At 44.8% G+C, this 24,072-nt stretch overlaps 1 protein-coding gene across 1 annotated transcript in view; it reads left to right on the top strand.

Moving 5' to 3' along the window:
- LAMA1 (laminin subunit alpha 1) overlaps positions 1–24,072 on the top strand; it is a 138,106-nt gene that overhangs the window by 53,109 nt on the left and 60,925 nt on the right. Inside the window, 13 exon segments of the mRNA XM_021686201.1 lie at positions 3,572–3,699; positions 5,112–5,198; positions 5,885–6,096; positions 12,102–12,208; positions 12,521–12,701; positions 13,301–13,437; positions 14,090–14,326; positions 15,889–16,032; positions 16,568–16,747; positions 17,951–18,136; positions 18,663–18,790; positions 19,432–19,552; positions 21,643–21,780. Coding sequence (XP_021541876.1) covers positions 3,572–3,699; positions 5,112–5,198; positions 5,885–6,096; positions 12,102–12,208; positions 12,521–12,701; positions 13,301–13,437; positions 14,090–14,326; positions 15,889–16,032; positions 16,568–16,747; positions 17,951–18,136; positions 18,663–18,790; positions 19,432–19,552; positions 21,643–21,780 — 1,986 coding nt within the window.

The raw sequence follows: 24,072 nt of genomic DNA, 5'->3' as shown, positions 1-24,072 counted from the left end.
TTGGCGGGGAGCCTGCTTCTGCCTCTGACCCTCCCCCCTCTCATGTGCTCTCTCTCTCATTCTCTCTCTCAAATAAATAAATAAAATCTTTAAAAAAAAAAAAAAAAAAAAAAAAAAGAAATGCAGAACTCAGGCCCTATGTCAGACCTCCTGAATCAGAATTGACATTGAACCCAGGTGATTTGTAAACAATTCAAGTTTAGAAGCCCTGGTCCAGGATAACTACATAAAACTGGTGAAAGCCTGGGGCACTTGGGTGGTGCCGTCGGTTAAGCCTCTGACTCTTGGTTTTAGCTCAGGTGGTGATCTCAGGGTCCTGGGATCAAGCCCCACATGGTCAGACTCTGCACTCAGCATGGAGTCTGCTTGTGATTCTCTCTCCCTCTCCCTCTGCCCCTCCCACTCATGCTCTCACTCTCTCTTTCTCCCTAAAATAAGTAAATCTTCAAAAAAAATGGTGAAAACCTGTTTAAAAGGATGTAATACAAATATTTATAGTCCCAAATTAAATTTAACCTATGGGAAAACTTTTATCAACCTCAGGAATGGTAGAAAAGTATTCAAGTTTTGAAACTGGAAATATTATTTAAACTGTTGAATGAAAAATGGCCAACAAGGTCTATAAAATGAGTGGCTCTCAGAAAAGGGGGTAAAGGGAAGTGGGTGGCAAGGTGGACCCAGAGGTGGGAGCTGGGGCAAGTGAGTACAGGCAGGGGTGGGTAGAGATCACAGGAAAAAATTCTGGGTGACATCAGTATGGGGGTGGGGGTCATGGGAGGACCTGGGGAGACCAAGTCACGGGCAGAGCGGAACTTGGGAAAGAATATGGAGAACAGGCTCAGCTTTCCCTTGAGCTCTGCAGCTGCCCTCATGCTCGGCGTCGCTTCCTTCGGGGCCTGCTCTGCCCATCTCGTTTCTCCTGCATACCTCCTATACGCCTGATGTGGCGTCATTCTGCTTTCTTAAAGACATGTTTTCAAGAAGGAAATAAGTCTTTCATATTTTCCCTGTATTTATCGTTTCTGATACTCTTCAATCCTTGGTATAAATCCAAGATTTCATCTGGTTCCATGTTTCTACCTTCCAAGGAACTGTTTTTAGCATTTGTTTGGTGCAGGTCTGACAGCCGACAAATTCTCTCGCCTTTTCTTGACCTGAAAAAAGCTTTCTTTCATCTTTGAGTTGGAAATAGATTTTTGCAGATTTTTTTTTCAGGACTTGAAAATTGTTGTTTGCGTATGGCTTGCATTGTTTCAAGTGAAAAGTCATTAGTCATTCTTATACATGTAATTCTCTGGGTTGTCTTTTTTTTTTTCCTCTGCCTACTTTTTAGATTTTTCTCCTTATGAATCACATTTGCTTTTTGTTTGTTTGCTTCTTCTCAGATCTAGTAGTTATTATCCTGCCTTTAAAAAAAAAAAGAACAAAACCCTTATTTGGAAATCATCTTAAATGTATGCAAAAGTTGTAGGAAGAAAAATAGTACTTAGGGCACCCACCTTTTACCCAGATTCACCTTGTTGTTAACATTTTCCCCATTTGCTGTTTTATTCTCATTATCTGTTTATCGAATCATAATATTTTTTTCTAAACCACTTGAGAATAAGTTGCATACACTATGCTCATTTATCCCTAAATACTTCAGTGTATATGTCCTGAGAATAAGGATTTTCTCTTATATAACCACAGTACATTATCAACTTCAATAAATATAACTTTGGTATCCTACTTTTTCTTTTTTTTTTTTTTAAGATTTTTTATTTATTCATTTGAGACAGGGAGATACAGAGAGAGAGAGAGAGAGAGAGCGCATGAGCAGGGGAGAGGCAGAGGGAGAGGGAGAAGCAGGCTTCCCGCCAAGCAGGGAGCCCAATGCAGGGCTCAATCCCAGGACCCTGGGATCATGACCTGAGCCGAAGGCAGACGCTTAACCATCTGAGCCACCCAGGTGCCCTATCTTACTTTTTCTAATCTACCATCCATTTTTCCATTTGGCCAGTTGACTCCATTATGTCCTTTATAGCATTTTTCCCACCATGACAGGCCCCATCTAGTTTAGGTATTGCATTTTATTGTCATGTCTCTCTAGTCTTCTTTAATCTGAAGTACAGCATTCTACAGCATTTTTTTGTCTTTTATAATGCACCTTGAAGAACACGATCATTTTTCAAAAAATAAAATGCCCCTTATTTGGCAGTCCTTCTCTTGTTTTTTCATGAATTTGTTCAGGTTATACCTTTCAGGCCAGAACACTTCATTAGTGATGCTGTGGCCTTCTCAGAGAACCACACGTGGAAGCCCACAATATCCACTGCCCCTTGCTGGTGGTGTGAATTCTGATTATTACACACGCCAGCTGTTGGTCAATTACTATATATTTACTGTTCTTTTATTTTGCAATTAATAAGCAGTGTGACGGAGACACTTTAAGACCATGCAAGTATCATATTCATCATCAAAATTCCCCCTTAGATTTAGCAGTCTCTGATGATTCTTGCCCCACCAACACTTACATGATGTTCTCCATGCTTCTCGATTGGTACACAGCATTCTACTGTAAGCAAGAACCCTCCTTTCTTATGTTTATTTATTTACCTACTTGTTATCTGCCTGGACTCATGGATTCCAAATTCTCCCAGATGTGACTAGCGGAAGCATACTCAGTGGTTTCTGATTGCATGATGAATATTGTTCATTGTTAAGTCTCTGGATTTTGTTAAGTAACAAAAAGAACATCAGAGTTTGTTTTGGCAAGTGGTTAAATTATCATAGGTCAGCTGGATTGTTTCAAGGTTTGTTTTTAAGTTTTGTTAGGGTGGGTCTAGTATAACCTCTACTCTAGGGCAGGCATAGCCCTACTGAGAAAGAGTTTTTCTTCTGGGGTCTCTACTGGGTGCTCTGGGCGTTTAACAGAGACTCCCCACACTGGCTGGTTACAATTCTAGTGTCCCTGGCCTCTGCGTGAGTTCTTAATTTTTCGGCTGGCTGCATGGAAATGCGCTCTATACATGAGAAGCTTGTATTCAGTAGCTATTTGAAGGGGTCTCCTGTGCAGATTTCTGGAGTTCTTATTCTGTGAAGCTCCGATTCTCTGCCCAAATTCCTGCAGTTCCAGTCTCCCCAAACTCAGACCTCTGTCTCCTCAACTCAACAAGACCCCCCACATTCTGCTTGGGTCTCCCCTCTCCCCCACCTGCTTAGCAAGTGTCTCCAGGAAAAAGACATGTGATTCCAAGTCATCCTGTCACCTCCCTTCTCTCACCTTTGTTGTCTAGCGTCTGAAAGAAGTTGTTCAATATGTTTTGTTCCCGTTTTCTAGTTCTTTCCTACAGAAGGGCAAGTCTGGTAGCAGCTACTCTGACATGGGCAGAGTGAAAGCTTCCCATGTATACAGATTGTACAAATTAAAATTTTGTATTTATCTGGAAACAGGCAACCCCTCCTCATGTAAGAGAGTTTGGTGACTTTTTTGACCATTTTTTTTCCCACCCTGACTTCAAGTTATTTTTTGATGAATCAGAGAATCATTTAAGGAAGCCTGAACTGAGTCTCATCCATGCATGTGTTCTAGGCTTGCGAGCATAACACCACCGGGGACCACTGTGAGCAGTGCGCGCCTGGTTTCTACGGGCTGCCTTCCCGAGGGACCCCGGAGGACTGCCAGCGGTGTGCCTGCCCCCTCTCCACAGCCTCCAACAAGTAAGCACGGCACTCCCACCTGTGGAGCCAGCCTAGTGTGGCCAGACCTCGTGCGTGAAGATAGTGTGCTTACCCAGTGGTAAAGATGGAGGGGTGAATTCTCTCTTTTTAAAACGAACAAGTTCAGTGTATTAAGTTATATAAGAAAGGCATGTGATGGCAAGAAAATGTGCATGCTTTGGTTCCTCTTGGTCTAATGTTGCTCCTTAATTCTTTCAGTGTATATCTGGTGTGCCTGCCAGTAGGCTAGGAGGTATAGAGTACACAGGAATGAATAAAACTTTGTTCCTGGCCTTAAGGAGTTGTTGATATAATGACCAAAATATGTTAATATGAGGCTCATTGAAAATGGGCTGAATTCATTTCATGATTCAACCAGTATTTATGGAGTGCCTCCTACACACTATCATGGTAGGAGCTCGCGTATGAGAGTGTTCATCCATGGCTGCTGGTCCCATGGGACCCACCGTGTGGTCATGACTCTAGTGGAGGTATGCCCACTGTCAGGAGAGTAGGACTCTGCCTGGAGCGACTCTGAGGAAGGCCCTGATCTGAGGCTTGAAGGATGAAGGCCACAGAGAAGGGTGTTCTGGGCAGAAGGAACTGCGTGTGCCAAGTTATGGCAGCATCAAAGAGCAGATCCTGTTTGTGAAATCGCAGATGGTCCTTGAGCACAAGGCAGGAGTGGGGTGGGAGGAACCAGTGATGCACAAGGCCTCATTCGCCCTGCTGGGGCCTGTGCGTCCTGCAGGCCCGGATTTGAAAACCTATTTCTCTCTCACTGACCTACACTTTAGGACTCTTCCTCCCTCCAGCCCAGAGAACTCCCCCATGGGGATTTTCATTTGAAACTCCACTGTGTAAAACAGACACAACCAGCACTACTCTGATGTAATCATAGGGGCCCCCCTGTTGCCCCCATACCTCCCTTCACAGCCCCCCTAGACCCAGGAATAGAGGTTGAGGGGACCTCAGTGAGCAGTGGGGATCCTTTGGGGAATGTTGATGGGCTGTCACATGTAAGCCAGAGCTCACTCTTGGCCACTGTGGTTGGGGCTCTGAGGCAGGCAGACTAGTGCCAGGGAACCCAGAGACGGGAGCTCGGCTTGACCAGGAAGAGCATCGGAGAAGGCCTCCTGGAGGAGATGGTGGCTGAGTTGGGCACGGGGGACAAGGTGAACCCAGGCAGAGAGGGGACGAAGCGGCCTCTGGGCTGAGGGACAGGCAGGAGCAGGGAGCGTCCAGTGCCCAGGAGAGAGGCTCATGAGGTGGGCTGCATGGTCAGGGGCCGGGCTTCTGGAGTGAAGAACCGTTGAAAGTTTGTGAGGAGTGGTAAAAGACAAGGATTTTAAATGTTTAGAAATTCTGCACCACTCATTGGAAAATTGTGTTCATTTGTAATGTTTTGACAGTTTCAGCCCCACTTGCCACCTAGAGGATAGGGATGAAGTGGTCTGTGACCAGTGCGCCCCAGGATACTCAGGAGCTTGGTGCGAGAGGTACTCTGTCTGCATCACTCAACTGATTTCCAAAAGTTGCATCAAACTTTCTTTTTTAATTAAATATCAATGATATGTGTTTTGTTTCAAATGTATAGGTAAGTATGATTTTAGCGTTTTGGTGTGTAATGATTATTTCCCATAATTATAGAGAAAAACCAGTATGCCAATTAAAAAGCCGGGGAATATTTCAAGAACAGCATTTCAGCTCCTCGAGCTCATGTGAGTTCTCATCGATGACAATAGAAAACAGCGAGGAGCCAGTGTGTACCGTTCCCACACTGAAATATCCCACTATCTGGATAGTTCCAGAGTGGTTTGATTTAATAGCTGTCTTCTGGCACCTGAAAGCCAACACTGTCTTTTCCCAGGTGTTAAGTCTCAGTGCCCAGCTCTGGCGGAAGTCCCTGGGGGAGCCACGTCACACCCACAGCATGCAGGTCCAGTTGGCCTGGAGCTGAGGGCACATCCACTGGGATTTATGGCTCATTCGGGATACATTCTCTGTCTTCACAATGAGTGAAGGAAATCTGAATGTCTGAACTTGGTGTTGCATTGCTTCCCAATAAATCTTATGGAAAAAGAGTCCATCTGATTTATTAACCATTCAGAGAATCCCTGGATGGTGGGGGTAGTGTCTAGAGGAAGTGCATTCATTTGGGTCCCCTTTTCAATCTTTTGTGCAGATGCGCAGACGGTTACTATGGAAACCCAACAGTGCCCGGGGAATCCTGTGTTCCCTGCAACTGCAGCGGCAACGTGGACCCCTTTGAGGAGGGTCACTGTGACTCCGTCACTGGAGAGTGCCTGAAATGCATTGGGAACACGGACGGTGCCCACTGCGAGAGGTGTGCTGACGGCTTCTACGGGGACGCCGTGACTGCCAAAAATTGCCGCGGTGAGTGTGGGGGCTGTGAAGTCAGGGCCCTTACTCATGGCCATGTGAAGTCTCCATCTACTTACATGTGTCAGAAAGGGCTCAGCCTATGGGGTAACTTTATCTCGGTCAGCGCTTGTGTTAATACCAGTTTAGACCCAAGACCTCACTCTTCCCGGTGTGCCCTGCCTTAGCTTGATCCACTACCTACAGAGCAGGTCAGGTGGCCTGGAAAATTTAGGTGCCCTTCCACTGGTGGAGGAAGTGGTGCTTGATGGGACCGGGCGAAGGCAGTCTGGGGTCAGAGCCTGCAGTGTTAATGAGGGACGGGCTCAGGGGTCTCACGAGTCAGATGGGATTTCAAGATATGGGGTGGGAAATGGGAAGGCTCTATCCCTGGAGTCTCACAATCTGTTCCTGAACTACTGACTCATGTTGCTCCAGAGCTCTGTTTCCTTCCTTCCTGACATTATGGATCACTTAGAACCACTCGCTAAAGAAAGCAGGCTTTCCTATACCTGAGATGACAAACTTGTAGCCTCAGGGCTGATACAGCCCTCAGATTTTTATGCACAGCTCTTGAAGGTGTGGAAGAGTAAAAATGGCAATTTTACATTATTTTAATAATTTCCTATAAATGCGAAGTCCTGCTATGCTATTACAACATGGCGACACAAGAGGGTGCTAGCGATACAGGAAAGTTATTTTCCCAGGCACACTTCCAGAGAGGGAAAAGGCTTTGTAGCCTTGGGCCAGTCAACTTGATCTTGGCAGCACAGCCACCTTGATTGGTTATCATAGGAGGATAATTATGATAACTGGTATTTGTGTAAAGCTTCAAAGTCTACAGAATGCTTTCACTATACTCATGTCATTCCTTTTCGTCTTTCCTGCAACCTTGATGATTCATCACTTCGTTCATTGGTCGTCTATTAACCATTTGTTACTTCCCAAGTACTGTCCTAAGTATCATCAGAGGAGTTGGAAAAATTTTGGCCCAGCTCTACTGGGGAGCTACATGTGATGGTGTGGAGGCAAAGCACACATGTGGATCTCAGGCTTTGGAGTCTGACTAATGTGGGTTAGAGCTGAGGGTTGGTCACAACCAACTGTGTGACATTAGGCAAATTTATTAACCTCTCTGAGCCACTATTTCCTCATACATAAAATGGACATAGTTTTATATATACATATATATATTATGTATACACACACACATTTATATATATATTAAGGCCTTTGTGAGAAGTAATTGGGATAAAAACTTAAAGTTCTGGAAATGAAATAAATGATAGCTATTTTTAAAACAGTGCTTTTTATTATTTTTCTATATTAATGCTGTCCAGTAGAAATGTAAATAACACATGTAATTTTAAATTTTCTAGTCACCACATAAATAAAATGACAGAAATGAAATGTATTGCAGTAATACATCTTATTTTACCCAGTTATAAAAGCAATATCATTTTGTCACATAATCAAATTTTTAAAGTTTTAATGAGATATTTGCTTTCCTTTTTAATGTTTAGTCTTCAAAATTCAGTGCATGCTGATATGAGGAATTTGAGAAACAAGAGAGATGATTGTAGGGGAAGGGAGGGAAAAATGAAACAAGACAAAACCGGAGAGGGAAACAAACCATTAGAGACTCTTAATCTCAGGAAACAAACCGAGGGCTGCTGGAGTGGAGGGGGGTGGGAAGGATGGGGTGGCTGGGTGATGGACATTGGGGAGGGTATGTGCTATGGTGAGCGCTGTGAATTGTGTAAGGCTGATGAACCACAGACCGGTACCCCTGAGACAAATAATACCTTATATGTTAATAAAAAAAAAAGAAAAAAAATCAGTGCATGTTTTATAGCCTATTTCAATTAGGATGCTAAATTTTCATAAGAAACACTTGATCTGTATTTAGATTTCATAAAATTCATAGTTGCAAAAGGAAATTTACATATCCAAGTTGTTCAAATGTATTTAAGTTTTTCATCATGACCAAAAAAATCATTTTCCTTTATATTTGCATCTACATTGACAAAACTGCTTCAGTATTTTGTGTAGAAAGTAGATCTTGGTGATGAACAGAGGTGGGGAGGAGGGTCAGAACAGACAGGATTTGGGTCTGGGTCTGAGTTGTTGGCTGAAGTCTTAGTTTAAGTGACATTAGAGATTGTGTTTATCTGTTGCATCAGCCACATCTGCAGGGGTCAGGAGACCCGTGTGCGCAGGGTTGATCTGATAGGACAGGCAGCTCTGCAGGGCGACGAATGACCATCCCTGGGGTTTGCACAAAGCTCCATAAAGGTCCAGGATGGTGTGGGGCTGCCTCTGGAGGAAATGGCACTTGATGTGAGTCTTCACGGATGGGTAGGAGGTGCCCGGTGGGCTGATAGGTGGTGGGAAAGTGTCGTCCAGGCCTGAGGTGCAGAGTCTGGAAAGAAGGTGCTAGACAGTGAAAGGCAGGGTCAGGCCAGGGCAGGAGCCATGGCTGATGGGTGTGGACAGCGCTGGCCTGTGGAGGTTGTGCCGTCTGTCCCCGACTCCAGGTCACTTGAACAGGGACGGGGTCTGACCAGATCTCTGTTGAACAGTCAGTCTGGAACCGCTGCGGTGGACAGAGTGGACAAGAGGAGAGAAAAGGCCAGAAAAGAAACTTGCTGGAAAAGTTAATGAGGGCTTCCAGTAGAGCCTTTGTCATGGGGGTAAAGGTGAAGAGAGATAGAAACTAGAAACTCTTGGGACGCCTGGGTGGCTCAGTCAGTTGAGCATCCAGCTCTTGATTTCAGCTCAGGTCATGATCTCAGGGTTGTGCGATTGAGCCCCGCATTGAGCCCCGAGTTGAGCCTGGCATCGAGCCCCGTGTCGGGCTCTGTACTCAATAGGAAACCTGCTTGAGATTCTCTCTCTCCCTCTCCCTCTGTTCCTCCCCACCTCTCTCTCTCTCTAATAAATAAATCTTAAAAAAAAAAAAAGAAAGAAAGAAACTAGAAAATCTCTGTGTTGACTGGAGGGTAGAGGGGGTGGGGTCAGGACAGGCAGGATTGGGGTCTGGGTCCAGGTTGGTGGCCCAGGCAGCTGGACTCATTATAGACTGACACTGTCTGGGCTCTTTCTAGTCTCCAAACATTTACAAGTTTTATTCTTTTCTCATTTCCTCTTTCCTGTCCCCCAGCTTTGATGAGATGAATTCTTGTCATTTCTGGATATTTCACTAGAAATCCTCCCAGGCCTATAATAGGATCCCTCTTATGGACTTTCCAGAGGCCCCACGTGCGAATATACTATTATATTTTACTAGGTTAACCCCAGTGAAAGTGTCAGTATTCAATACTGCTGACATGGGAATTCCTAGGGGTTTGTTGGGGAGGCATTTGGATATTCAGGCGTGCAGGAATCAGGGAAGAAATGGGGTCTGGAGAATCATCAGCATTGATGTGCTAGTGGGTTTGGTGCGTGTGGAATGGGTTGTCCAGGGCAGCAAGGGAGCAACCAGGGAGGGAGAGGCTGTAGGAACCCCACCAAGCTCTACTGTTAAAGGAACCTTATATGAAATGTTAAGTGGTTATAATTTTTATATTGTGGGGTTCACATGAGAACTAAAATATATGTAAATCACCTAGTAGTTACTGGAAACTATTTTAAATTAATATTATTTACACAAGCAATTTTTTTAAAGATTTTATTTATTTGGGAGAGAGAGAGAGCATGAGTTGGGGGGGAGGGGCAGAGGCAGAGGGAGAAGCAGGCTTCCTGCGAGCAGGGAGCCCGATGCGGGACTCCATCCCAGAACCCTGGGATCATGACCTGAGCTGAAGGCAGATGTCTAACTGACTGAGCCACCTGGGCACCCCTACAGCAAACAATTTTTTAGTAATAATTACTATTAGAACTGTTACCATGGAAAGACGACTACAAATAGCTGTGTGACCTGTGGCAAATGACATAATCTCTCTAAATTTTAGATTTCACAGTGGAAAAGAGAGAGAGTTAGAGTGCTTCCCATGTCAGTTTGTAATGAAGCTTCAGTGAAATATACTGGAAAGTGACCCAGGCACAAACGGACCGTACAATAAATACAGTTTACTGTCGTCTATATTTTGTGGTGATCATATGGTGAACGTTGACTTTTCCCCGAAGGCCAGGGAAGCTTTGAATGAGACACGTGGTTGGGGTGGGGGGACACCGGAGGGAGAGAGACAAGAAGGAGGGAGGAAATCAGAGGTTGTCCCTCACCTCAGTGAGAGCGAAGTTCAAAAGGGAGGGAGTGGCCATGGGGCCCATCTCACAGCAAGATGAAGACCCAGAATGTGCTCTTTGAATTTGCTCCTGGGAAGTCCTGGGAGACTTTTCAGGAGGAGCAGATTCAGCAGCCAAAAGGCAGGAGGGGCAAGTTGAATGGGAAGGGAGGGCGACAGGGAGATGGGACCTCAGATAGTTAAGTTGTGTGTGTGTGTGCGCGCGCGCGCGCACGTGGGTAAATGTGTGTGTGTGTGTGTGTGTGTGTGTGTTTGTGACGTTTTCTACAGGAGACAACGGAGAATAGTTGGATGCTGAGGAGTGTTTGAAAATACAGGTTTCATTACTTAGGTATGGCAAGGCCAGCAGTGGCCAGGAGGAGGGGACACACCAAGGCATAGGAGAGGGTATTCGGGAAGCACCCAGGTTGATCAGTCGGGGAAATGTGGGCTAGAGCCTTTGTTGTGGTTTCCTCAGGAAGGAAAGGGCAAGGCAGGGTAAGCAGGGTTAGGATTGGCTACTTTGAATAACTTCAGCAGGCTCTGGGGCAGGGCAGCTGTCCCTAATCGTCTGATGCATGGCCCTGGGGTGAGAGGTCAGAGGGATAGTGGAAGTGAAGCCCAAATGAAGGAGAGAGCCCGGTAAGGAGGCCTTTGTGGGCGTGGGCTCTGGATGGGGTTGTTTGCGTATGAAAGGCGTTCAGGCAGGCCAGCTCTTCACTCGCTCTGGAAACTGGCCTTGGGAAGGGCAGTATGTCCAGGGTCAGCAAGGCCCCCCAGGAGGCATGTTTAATACAAAAGTGAGTTGAGTGTTCAAAAGTAAGCCACAGGAACCGGCAGCGGTGCGTGGGGCCCCTAGCACTTCCCCAGCCTCCCACGGGGGGAATCCTAGATGGCCCACTTATACCGGGGAACACATCCACAGGTGTCTTGGCCACAGTCCATTATGGAGACAGAATTCCAATGCCTTTCCTCTGATCCTCAGCCTTCCAGCATCTACCACGGCTCTGGCCTCCCCTGCCAATCCTGCCACACAAAGTGTGCTTGGCTTGAGAGAATTTGTGGAGTTTTCCTTTTCTTAAATCATTATCGCGTATGACAGAGTGCACATTTCCTGAGTCCAAGCATTCAAAGACAGTGCACATTTCTGGGGTATTTGGTCAAGAGCTTATTAGATATTTTCAATGAAGTGCATATTGACAGCTGTGCTATAAGTATCAATTAAACATTTCAGGAGCCATTAAATTGTATCACTTCGCAAAGGTGGGGACTTTGTAGTTTTGAACATCAGTCTTATGACTGTAGATAAAACTGAAATGTTTGACCTGAAGGTAAGTATATTGGAACTACAGGGACTCGCGACTTAGAACAGGGAAATGTTTTACATTAAACTATGAAATGTAATATTACCTATCTAGATTGTTATAACTGAGCTTTAAAATATTAAATACATGTAAGATCAGAATAAGAACTGATAGCTAAATTGATTTTTAAATCTCCATTGCATGTTTTTTATGAAGATTTGTTGATAAACATTGGTGGCTCATTTTTGATTTCAAGGAATTCATGCAATTGGTTAAGATTGTTTGCTAATTCTTATCTTAATAGCTTCATTGGTTTTTCTGTGCGATGGCTCCTTCTGCCAACCCTGTAAAAGTTATGGCGAAGTAATTTCTTCTTTTAGTTTTATGATCTGAAACATGAATGTTTAAAATTTTTCCTTTGGGGATTAAGGGATCTTACTACAACCATACCCAGAAATGGGCACAAATATGTCTCTTGTGTGTGTGTTAGCCTGTGAGTGCCATGGAAAAGGCTCCCTCTCTGATGTCTGCCATCTTGAGACCGGACTCTGTGACTGCAAACCCCATGTGACTGGACAGCAGTGTGACCAGTGCTTGGTAAGACGCCTGTGGCCGTTGCAGACATGAAAGTGTTTTGGTGATGTCTATAATTGATACCTTGACCTCGGCTCGAATGAAATGCACTTCATGACTGCCAGAAAGAGCTACTGCCCCAAACACAGCTGGTGAATGCTGGGTGTCCTGACCTACAGAGTCTGTATTCGGTTTACAAAGAACTGCAGTGATGTCATGACCACTGTGTGATTCTATGAAACATCCGATGTTTGATTTGGGAAACATGCTTGTAAGTATCAGTAGCTAACTCAAATGTACTTTGGCTCCCACGCTCCGGGTCCTCCTCTGCAACAGCCTGGCTATTACGGGCTGGACGCGGGGCCTGGGTGCCTGCCCTGTAACTGCAGCACGTCAGGCTCCTTGTCAGATGACTGCACTGAGGAAGGCCGGTGTCACTGCGTCCCAGGCGTAGCTGGGAAGAAGTGCGACAGGTGTGCACGCGGCTTCCACGCCTACCAGGACGGTGGCTGTACACGTAAGCTCCAGAATTCAGTATTTGAGGCTTTTTAGTAATTCCCAGACTCTTCTTTGCACTCTCCTTTGACTTCTAATTCTGTTACGTTCCTTTACTTTTTCTCTTTTTAACATGTAGGATTTCATACCTTTTGTTCTGTTTCCTGATCCCTATGCTTAATTCGTCTGTAATCTGTGGTCAGGCTTTACTGATTGTGGGGACTTAGATTAATCACTTCACTTAGCTCTAGTTTCCTCATCTGTAAAATAGAGAAGCTAATTATAATTTCCATCCAGAAGTTACTTTTTATGTTGGACGTAGAGTCCTTAACATGGCATTTGGCACACAATAAATGCTCCAGAAACACTAGCTGCATCTGTTCTTCCCACCTATTTCTATTTCTCTGTCCTGATTACCCCTTTTCTAACAACATCTCTCGACAAGGAGGAACAGCCCCCTCCCGAGAGACACGGACAGGTCTTGGGAATCACGAGGTCTCTGTTAGGAACTAGAACAGTTTAGATAATTAATCAAAGGGAGAGAACCTATAGCATCAGCTGTGACCCCTTCGATTGCATGGGGTTCCTGAGGCGTAACAACACCGTATGTCTCTGTTGCAGCCTGTGACTGCGCTCACACACAGCACACTTGTCACCCGGAATCGGGGGAGTGTATCTGCCCTCCTCATACTCGGGGCACCACCTGTGACGAATGTGAGGACGGATACTGGGGCCACAACCTAGAGCTCGGATGCCAGGTACGCACCACCATCTGCATCTTCTTAACTGGGAAACACTTCGTTGGAGCAAGTTTCACGCCTTCTCTTTCATCCATGCACTTGACCTTGACCTGCTGAATGGCTCCATGGTTTATATTTAAAACTCAGTACGGGTTCAGGCATCCAGGTGGAAGAAGCAGCTGCCTTAAAGTACATTATTCTAAGTTTTTTTTTTAAGAACCCAGCCGTGGAATTGATGGTTTGGAAACTTCAGTGCTCTTTAAACCTATGCTGCTGTGTACATGATCTTCCAGGAGGAGGGCAGAAGTCACTTTATTGGGGGGTTACAGCCTATCTTCAACGGTTCTATTTTCAATGTAGCTTTCCTCAGTTGAACTTGGATGTGGTTTGTGTTTTAAAACCAGACTTGCCTTTGATGTGTAAGATGCTGCCGCCAGGCTGGCCATCAGGTGACAGGGTCAGCCCAGTGCACATGGGCCCCAGAGAGGCACAGCGGTCCAGCCTGGCAGCCGCTGCCTCCTGGTTGGCCAAGTGAATCCTTGCAGCCATAGTGAAGGAGACCCACGTATTTGTATGATGTCCCCACGTTTAGTGTTCTCCTGTAATCCCAACACGTGTGCATTATACGAATGTACAAAACACCGTTTTATTTGTGAGTTTATTTTCCCAGGCCTGCAACTGCAGTGATGTTGGGTCTACCGGTCATGGATGCGACGCACTCACTGGCCACTGCCGATGCAAGCCTGCCTTCGGTGGCCCAGGCTGTCATCAGTGCTCCCTGGGGTACAGACACTTTCCAGACTGTGTGGCCTGTGACTGTGACCCGCGAGGGACATTGGCAGACACCTGTGATGAGGAACAGGGTCTGTGCAGCTGTGCAGAGGAAACCGGCAGCTGCTCTTGCAAGGTAACGGCCCTCGGCGTTCCGCTCTCTCCCCCTCACTCATCACTACGACTTTGGGGCTTTTAACTTTAAATCAAGGGTGCTGGTTGAACATCTGCCTTTGGCTCAGGTCATGATCCCACGGTCCTGGGATCAAGTCCTGCGTTGGGCTCCCTGCTCAGCGGGGAGTCTGCTTCTCCCTCTCCCTCTCTCTCTGTCAAATAAATAAATGAAATCTTTAACCATTTAGATTAGCAGCTAGGTTTTAGACGCTTTTCATAGTGAGTCCGCACTCCCTACCAGGTTTAAATTCCATGTAGGCTCTTCGAGAACAATGGTTGATTCTTTAAATGGAATTTTTACTGGTTATTGTGTCAGATGATAGAACTGAATCGAAACACACTGAGTTTTCTGTCAGGTGTTCCAGTCGGCTGAGCAGCCGGTCCGTCTTGAGTGTACAGCTAAAACAGGTAACACAGGGCTTCAAGAAGATCTGTGATTCGGAGCGCCTGGGTTAAGTGTCCCACTCTTGATTTCAGCTCAGGTCATGATCTCAGGTCAGCGTGGAGCCTGCTTGGGATTCTCTCTCCCTCAGCCCCCCTTAAAAGAATTTTAAAAATATAAATAAATAAATAAATAAATAGAAGATTTGTGATTTTCTAACTGGTAAGTAATTATTCTTTTTTTTTTTTTTTTTTTTTAAAGATTTTTTAAATTTATTTATTAGAGAGAGAGAGAGTGAGAGAGAGAGCGCCAGAGGGGGTAGGGTTAGAGGGAGAAGCAGACTCCCCGCCGAGCAGGGAGCCCGATGTGGGACTCGATCCCGGGACTCCGGGATCATGACCTGAGCCAAAGGCAGTCACTTAACCAACTGAGCCACCCAGGCGCCCAGTAATTATTCTTTTGTATGTGCTGGCCAGAATGAAGGAAATTTGTGTGTTTTATTTTCCTGGCAGGTAAGATGTCAACATCATGTTTAATTCCATGTGTTTCCACTGATTTCCCCATTGTGCTTTGTTATTAGGAGGTAATTGGCTACCTCCTCTGGTCCTTTTCCAGGTGCTGGTGATACGGAAGAGAGAGAGAGTAGTGGGCTGATCAGTGACTAGGGATGAGGAAGGGAAAGCTCATCAGATACTATGGCCTGGGAGTAATGGAAACATCAGTGAACATATTTTTGGCTTACCCCATCGGCGATAGCAGCTTTCATTACAGACGGTCAGAACAGGAGGGGCCTGCCTTAGTGATCACCTGGTCCATGGCCCACCACCTGTCCAGTCATCAGAGTCACCTGGGGCCTCAGGGTGGTGTCTCGAGTTCGCTCCAGGAGAGGCTCATCAGGGAATCTATATATTCCCAAAGCTTCTGAGATGATTCTGCTGATCAGCCGCATCTGGGAATCACTGGCAGTGCTGAGAGGGTGGATGTTCCTTGAGGTTAGGGAGCTTGCCTAGGGAAACAGCTGCTTCGGGGACGTTTGTGGGTCCAAAATTATTTTTGTGTTTTATTTCATTTCTGTTCGGAAGTCATGTCTCTTTTTTTTCCCCAGGTAAAAATAAACGAGTCTATTGCTTTCTCTCCTTTAGGAAAATGTGTTCGGTCTTCATTGCAGCGAGTGTCGAGCTGGTACCTACGCCCTCCATGCAGATGACCCTCTGGGATGTAGCCCCTGCTTCTGCTTTGGGCTGTCACAAGTCTGCTCAGAGCTGGAGGGTTATGTGAGGATGCCGGTAAGTTACACATGCGGGAAAACGTGCTAATGTGCTGTTTCTAAACACTGCCTCCTTCCCTGCCCCCCTCCCGTGGAAGTTGGGTGACCGTAGGGGAGATAGTCAAGAACTTACTTTAAATTTTGCTCTTATGGCATCAGAAATTCCAGGAAGCTAATCTGGGTTCATTATGAATCCGAGCTCTGTGTCTGCCATCCGAGGAAATAAATGAAGCTGGAACTAAAGTGCTCAGGGTTGCTCCTGAGCTAATCTATCAAAAGCTTTTGTTGGAGATAAAACTGCAATACACAACAGCTTCCTTCCTATAACTGAATCCTGCCCCAATAGAGCAATAGTTTGGCCCTAAATGCAATAGTGTAAAACACACGCAGTTTTCCTATTAACCCAGATGTTGGAGTTTGAAGGAAATGTCTTTGTTACTCCTGTTTTAATACTAAAGCTGTCTGGTCTGTGGATCAGCAGTAGAAGCTGACGAATCGAAGGTGAGGAGTGAATTCGTGCTCTCAGGTCTGTTTTTCTCCCCTTCCATGACCAGGTAACGCTGGGCTCAGGGCAGCCCCTCCTGCGTGTGGTTTCTCAGAGCAACCTCCAGGGTACGGCTGAGGGGGTGTATTACCAGGCCCCTGACATCCTCCTGAACGCTGTGACCGTCAGGCGACATGTCCACGCAGAGCCGTTTTACTGGCGGCTGCCAGAGCAGTTCCAGGGAGACCAGGTGAGGCCCCCACCTGGCCTAGAGCCAGTCCACGTTTCCCGGAGGAGACAGGTGTCACTTGAAATCACGATGGACTGTGTTAGCCGACCCTTAACCGAGGTGCTTATTCCCTCTAGGTGGAGATGGAGACGTTTAACACTTACAAAAATCCCCCCAGATGTATATGGCTCTCAAGTAATTTTCATTTGAAAGTCTTTTAGGGGCACCTGGCTGGCTCAGTCAAAAGAGCATGCGACTCCAGATCTCGGGGTCGTGAGTTCGAGCCCTTCATTTTGTGTAGAGTTTACTTAAAAATAAAATCTTAAAGTCTTTTAAAAATCACATCATGTTATTTTTCTCCTTCCTCAAGCAGTCCTTCAATAAACCCTTTTCATTTTTATTAACATAAGCTCAGGTGCTGTGGTTCTTCTCAACAAATCAATACTCATTTAGGGGGAAAGTAATACCCTACTATAACAGGGTATTTAGGGCATCACTTGCATTTTTGTTTAAATAAACATTGGAATCTATGTGTGAAATCACCCAGATCTTTAAATTTGTCAGTATGTATCCAGTGTTCCCATAGCTCTAGGTCCTTTTTAATTCAAAGGAGCCTGAATATAATCAGGCCATTACCACACTGATTTGTTGCGTTTACTTCCTTTGGTGCCATGGAGAGGAAGCTGAGGGAGGTGACATCTGTGGCCTTGATGGGGGTGGGGGCTTCATGGGTGTATCCTCCTCCCCAGACTCATTGAGTTGTACACCTTAAATATGTACAGCCTTTTATATGCCAGACATGCCTCAATAAAAGTTTTTTTAAAAAACTTAAAACCTCACTTAAAAAGCTATGGCTTGAGTTAACTTAATAATCCATAATTAAGTAGAATTAAAAAGACACAAATTCCAGGGTGCCTGGGTGGCTCCGTTGGTTAAGCAACTGCCTTCAGCTCAGGTCATGATCCTGGAGTCTCAGGATCGGGTCCCGCCTCAGGCTCCTAGCTCAGCGGGGAGTCTGCTTCTCCCTCTGACCTCTCTCCTTTCATGTTCTCTCTCTCTCTCAAATAAAATCTTTTCTTTTTTTAAAGACATTCCAGACAACTGATTCCACCCTTGTGATGTATTTTTAAGACACATGATTTCTTGCAAATGACAACAGGCTTGTAATGAAATAGTTTTAAGCCAGGGCTATGTCAGAGAAGTAAATCATTTACGATCCCATAGCTCCTGGCCTACGGTGGCAGCCTGAAATACAGCGTGGCCTTCTATTCTTCCAACGGCATCGGCACCTTCAACCTTGAGCCCCAAGTGCTCATCAAAGGGGGCCGGACCAGAAAGCAGGTCATTTATGTGGACGTGCCCTCCCCGGAGAACGGAGTACGACAAGAGCAGGAAGTGGGAATGAAAGAGGTGACGATGTCTTCCTTTCCTACGCGCCCCTTAACGGTGTTGAGTTAGCTCTGGATGCAGTGGAATCCCAAAGCTGCTAATAGAGTGAGCTAGAAGACCTGGGAGTCAGAATTCCAGTGGGCTTAGCAAGATTTGTAAAAACAATTCAAATTCCATATGCTCAAGAACCGTACACTAGGCTTATGTTACCTTGGTGCGAATTGCATCCTAAATCCTTTATGTGTGAAATCGTGGTGCACACGTCTCCATCCGTGTGGATGTAATGGTGCGAAGTCTCTGGACTGGCTGGGCTCTGGCAAGTGTGCACGCGCACTCGCTGGACTCTGCGGACAGTCGGCCTCGCGGCGGGCGGTGCGCAGGTGACGCGTGTCTGCTGCTCCGTGTGGGGGGCACCGCGGCTGCTGCCCCAGGAGCTGATGGGAGAGCGGGCTCCCTTCCGGAGACATTTATAAAAGAATTACTAAATTCATAAGCCTCTGAGGATTTGTAAAATCGGAATGTAATTGAAGGTGTTTCTCATCCACAGAATTTTTGGAAGTATTTTAACTCCGTTTCTGAAAAACCTGTCACACGCCCTGATTTTATGTCTGTTCTTAGCAACATTGAGTACATCCTCATCAAAGCATCTTATGGTCAAGGATTACAGCAAAGCAGGTACTCGGAACCTTCTATAATGAAAAAAACTTTTTTTATTTGGAATAAAACTGAAGAGATTTGATTTACCCTTATTACTTCGTATCTTTGTGTGTGTGTATGTGTGTGTATTTATGTTCCTCACCAAAACTTTATTAAATAGTAATATGAAATATGTGGAAAATGACCTAGATTATCCATCCTCCAATTAATGTGGATATAAAATATAAGTACATATGGTGATATCTTAGATGAGGTTAAAATATAAATGAAACAAAACAAAAAAAGTTCTATTTTCTGCCCTTAAATTTCAATGACATTTCTTTGTCATGACACATCAAGAATGCTGTCAGTTGCTCATTTAGTACTTATCCCATAAATGGAAGCTACTGGGTTATAGCCAAACTAGTGCTGCAGGAGTTGTTGCTTTGTGTAATACTATTTTTAAGTTCTAACATGTTGGCGGGGGCCCGTCACTGTGTGATGACAGGACTAATGTGCTCTTATACATTCCCTTTATAATCGGGTAGGAGCTACTCCCAAACTTGTAGGAAAGCTCTGGCTTAATATATATGCCAATTCATTATATAATGTGCTAGATTTCTAGAAAGTGTCTTTCGCAGTATTAATGTTCCCTCTCACACTTCTTAATCGTTTCACAGAATCTCAAATATTTCAATGGAGGTTGGCAGGAAGGCTGGAGAGTTGCACCCGGGACAGGAGGTGGCGTCCCTCCTAGAGAAGTGTCTCTGTCCTCCTGGCACAGCTGGATTCTCGTGTCAGGTAGGCAGACTGTGGTTAAAATCCACTACCTGTAATGATGTACTACATGTTGGCTAATTGAATTTATTTATTTTTTTAAAGATTTTATTTATTCATTTGACAGAGAGAGACCGTGAGAGAGGGAACACAAGCAGGGGGAGTGGGAGAGGGAGAAGCAGGCTTCCCGCGGAGCAGGGAGCCCAATGCGGGGCTCAATCCCAAGACCCTGGGATCATGACCTGAGCCAAAGGCAGACGCTTAACGACTGAGCCACCCAGGCACCCCAAGTCTAATTGAATTTAAAGAAAAAAGAAAAAAAAATAAAATCCATTACCTGGTTCTGAGCTGAAATAGGCTTGTTACAGCAACTCCTAAGTGATGATCAGAATTTGTATGAATTATATAAGTTTTCTCTTCGAAAAAACTTAATTATGGTTAAATACTGCATAAACATAAACTTTACTGTCCTAACCACTTTTAAGTGTATCATTCAGTAGTGCTAACTACATTCACACTGTTGTACAACCAATCTCCAGTATCCTTCATCTTGCAAAACTAAAACTCTGTACCCATTAAACACTAACTCCCCGGTCCCCTTCCCCACAGCCCCTGACAATCACCATTCTACTTTCTATCTTAGTGAATTCAACTACTCTAGGACCTTCATTTAAGTGGAATCATGCAGTATTTCTCATTTATGACTAGATAGCCTAATGTCGTCAAGGTTCATCCATGTTGTAGCATGTATCAGAATTTGCTTCCTTAAGGCTGAATAATCCATTTTATGTATGTATCACATTTTTTTGTTAATTCATCCGTCAATGGACACTTGGGTTAACCTTTTGCCTGTCATGAATAATGCTGCCAAGAATATGGCTATACAATATCTCTCCAAGACCTTGATTTCAGTTCTTTGGGGTTTATGCTCAAAAGAATTGCTAGGTCATGTCGTAATTTTGTTTTTAACTTTTTGAGTAGCTGCCATACTGCTTCCCAAAGCACGGTCCCATTTTATATTCCTACTGGCAATGCACAAGTGTTCCATTTTTTCTATATCCTTGACAACTCTGATTATTTTGTTTTTTGATAGTTCTCTTGGTGTGAGGTGGTATCTCATTGTAGTCTTGATTTGCAGTTCCCTAATGATTGATGAAAGCATCTTCTCAGGTGCTTATCAGCCAATTGTATCTTCTTTGGAGAAATGTTTATTCAAGTTGTGACACTGTGATTTATAAGAAGAAATAGCTATTTGGTCTTCATCCCCCGTTTCCTAGCACAGAGTTCTTAAATGCTTAGAATTTCCTAAGTGATGAGATCTATAAAACTGTCTTTTGTTATATTCATGAGGTAACTTTTGAAAAGTTCCTAGATCATCTAAGGATGGAGGCTGGTCACCAAAAGAACCAACCATGTGGTTGGAGAACTTTTAGTCCTTTCCCCAGACCTCAGAGGAGAGGGAAGGAGCTGGTGGTTGAATCAGTTGCCAGGGGCCAATGATCACCTCACTCATACCTATGTAAGGAAGACTCCATAAAAGCCAAAAGGATAGAGTTCGGAGAGATTCCTCGTTGGTGAACACATGTATTGACTAGAGAGGGCCTGGAAGGCCCAAGGCCCCTTCCCCGCACCTTGCCCTGTGCCTCTCTTCCACCTGGTTATTCCTGAGTTACATCCTTTCATAATAAACCAGTGACCTTGTAACTAGAATGTTTCTCTGAGTTCTGAGCTCCACTCTAGCAAATTAATCAAACCCAAGGAGGGGGTCGTTGGAACCTCCAATCTGTAGCCTGTTGTCAGAAGCACAGATGACAACCTGGACTTGTGATTGGCATCTGTAGTTGGGGGGCAGGGCCAATCTTCTAGAACTGAGCCCTTAACCAGTGAGATTGGATGCTATCTCCAGGTAAGTAGTGTCAGAATTAAATTGTGGGACACCCCGCTGGTGTCCAAACGTTGCTTGATGTGGGGAAAAAACACCCACACAACAGAACTGGTCACAGAATATATTGATCATACCTGGTGATCAGAAGTGGAATTGGTGTCAGAATCGTTACAAGTCCTCTGTCCATTGTTTTAATCGTGTTTGTTCATTTCCTTTTGCATGCGCTCAGGACTGTGCACCTGGTTACCACAGGGGGAAGCTCCCGCAAGGCGCGAGCCGAGGACCCCGCCTTCTGCTTGCCCCTTGTGTGCCCTGCAATTGCAACAACCACAGTGAGGTCTGTGACCCCGAAACTGGGAAGTGTCTGGTAGGTTTGTTTGTGCGGGTTCTCAGAGGAGGCACTGAGCCTTTGAATTTCTGCTCCAGAGTCCTATGAAGTTCATGGTTTAGAGAGAGCCTAAATTTAACTAACTGTAACATACATGTAAATTTCCTTCAGAAAGGCTCAGAAGTCAGACGTTGTTAGTGCAAAATCTTTTATAAGTCTTAGTTTCATGAATTTGTTTGTGGGCATCAATTTGGGAGTTAGTTAAGTGTACTTGCAGTATTGGTGGTTATAGTCAAACTAGATGAGACCTCTATGTCATAGAATTGGGAGGGCCACCTGGGGGTCTTAAAATACCTTAATGCCCATGTTGCAAATTTATTTCTCTCCTTGCATTTTTTTAAAAAAATACTTTCTTGATGTCTTAGTATGCTTTTGGTTCTCAGTCACCTCTCCCTTGTTAAAAAACAAAATTCAGAATTTGAGGATATAACTGGCTTTATTGAGTGATTCATGAATTAGGCAGCATCCCATCTATCAAGGTAGAGGGGAGCTCCGAGGAGTTGTACAAAACAAAAACTTTTTTTAGGGAAGAGGGTGGGGCAAGGAAGTTATCAGCAAAAAGAAAGGATTGTTCCAGACAAGGTCACTTTTCCTTAGATGGGAGGGCAGGGGTCTTATTAGGTGGATGACTTCATCTTCCTTTCTGGAGATGAAGGGCCCACGTGACAGGTTACCTCATTGATGCCGATCAGAAAATTCCTGACTGGGATATGCAGGCTGTGTTCTTTCTTGGGGTGGATGAAACTGTAGTTAGGCTCTGTATTAGCCCCAGTTTGGTGTCTTGGCCTAAGTGATTCCATATTGGGCCTGTGGTTTTCTTTTTAACACCCTAGACCAAGATTGGTCTTAGAAACGTAAGGAGAACTCTGATCACTGCAAAGAAATGGCCCAGATGGAAGTCTGTGGCCTTGACCAAAGACAAACTCTTGTGTCTGTGATTTACTTAATCTGACAAGGCCTTACTAATAACCTAGAATAATCTGATATTCTTTCCCTACTCTGGAAATCTCCTTTTTTTATAATAACTCTTGTAGAAACATTGGTTACTTGTATAAATTGCGACAAGACCACCTCACCTCAGGTAAAATAACTCCATGAAGGGAAATGAGCTGCTCACCAAGAAAGACCCTCCTGAAGCCTTAGAGCTCCTGGATGTGGCCTAGTCTCAAGGAATGGGATGAAGGAATTAGGCAGGCTCCCAACTGGACTGCAGCCCTTCTAGATCTGTCTTCTTCTATTTGGATGCATTTTTCTTTTTTTTTTTTTTTTAAAGATTTTATTTATTTATTTGAGAGAGAGAATGAGACAGAGAGCATGAGAGAGGGGAGGGTCAGAGGGAGAAGCAGACTCCCCGCTGAGCAGGGAGCCCGATGCGGGACTCGATCCCGGGACTCCAGGATCATGACCTGAGCCGAAGGCAGCCGCTTAACCAACTGAGCCACCCAGGCGCCCCTTGGATGCATTTTTCATCTGTGGAATTGAAAGGTCATTTCCATTGGGGACACTGCTGAGCTATGGCAGTGCGCAGGTGAATTTAGAAACTGAAGTACACCATGATTTTCCTCCATTAAAAAGGTGTGTGTTAACCTTTGCTGACTCCATTATATATGTGGAATTAAAGGATTATTCCACAGGTAAAATGACCTTAATGAAGATGCAGATAGCTACAACATTATTTAAAAAAAAAAAAAATTCACTTTAATCAGCTCATGCTCCAGGCAAAAAGTCCTAATAGAGAAAATGAGAAAAATCTCATTTAAGGATTTAAGGAGAACTGATTTCAGGCAACTTAAATCAAGATGCAATTAGCTGGGAAGGTCTCTTGGCCAGTCATGGGGACAGAGGTCTCATGGACGCTTAAAGAAGTTGATCAGTTCTTTCACGCTGCATCTTTCCTTGATGCACTGTTTTAACAAGATTAAATACTCCTAGGACATTAAATTACTACCCTGCCTTCCCTGGCCGGAATCCACCAGAACAGAGTTCTAAGATCAGCAGCTGACCTGTGGATTCGTAACCAAGAAAGAACACAGCCTACATATCCCAGTACAGGAAAGACTATCCCAGGCAAGAATTCTCCCTAACATCAACAAAGAACGCTTTCGGACAGCTCCCGGCTCTGGGGGGAGAGGTTGGCCAGATGTTACCTAGAACCCATAAGAGCTCTCAGCTAGATCTGTTAATTTTTACAGTACACAACAATGCAAAGCAGCTTAAGTCTGAACTACAGCATTCAAGCCAAGTAATTATTTAATGAATGTTTACACACCT

The sequence above is a fragment of the Neomonachus schauinslandi genome, chromosome 14 (genome assembly GCF_002201575.2).
Source record: "Neomonachus schauinslandi chromosome 14, ASM220157v2, whole genome shotgun sequence".
Lineage (NCBI taxonomy): Eukaryota > Metazoa > Chordata > Mammalia > Carnivora > Phocidae > Neomonachus > Neomonachus schauinslandi.
This window is presented reverse-complemented; position numbering and strand designations above follow the sequence as displayed.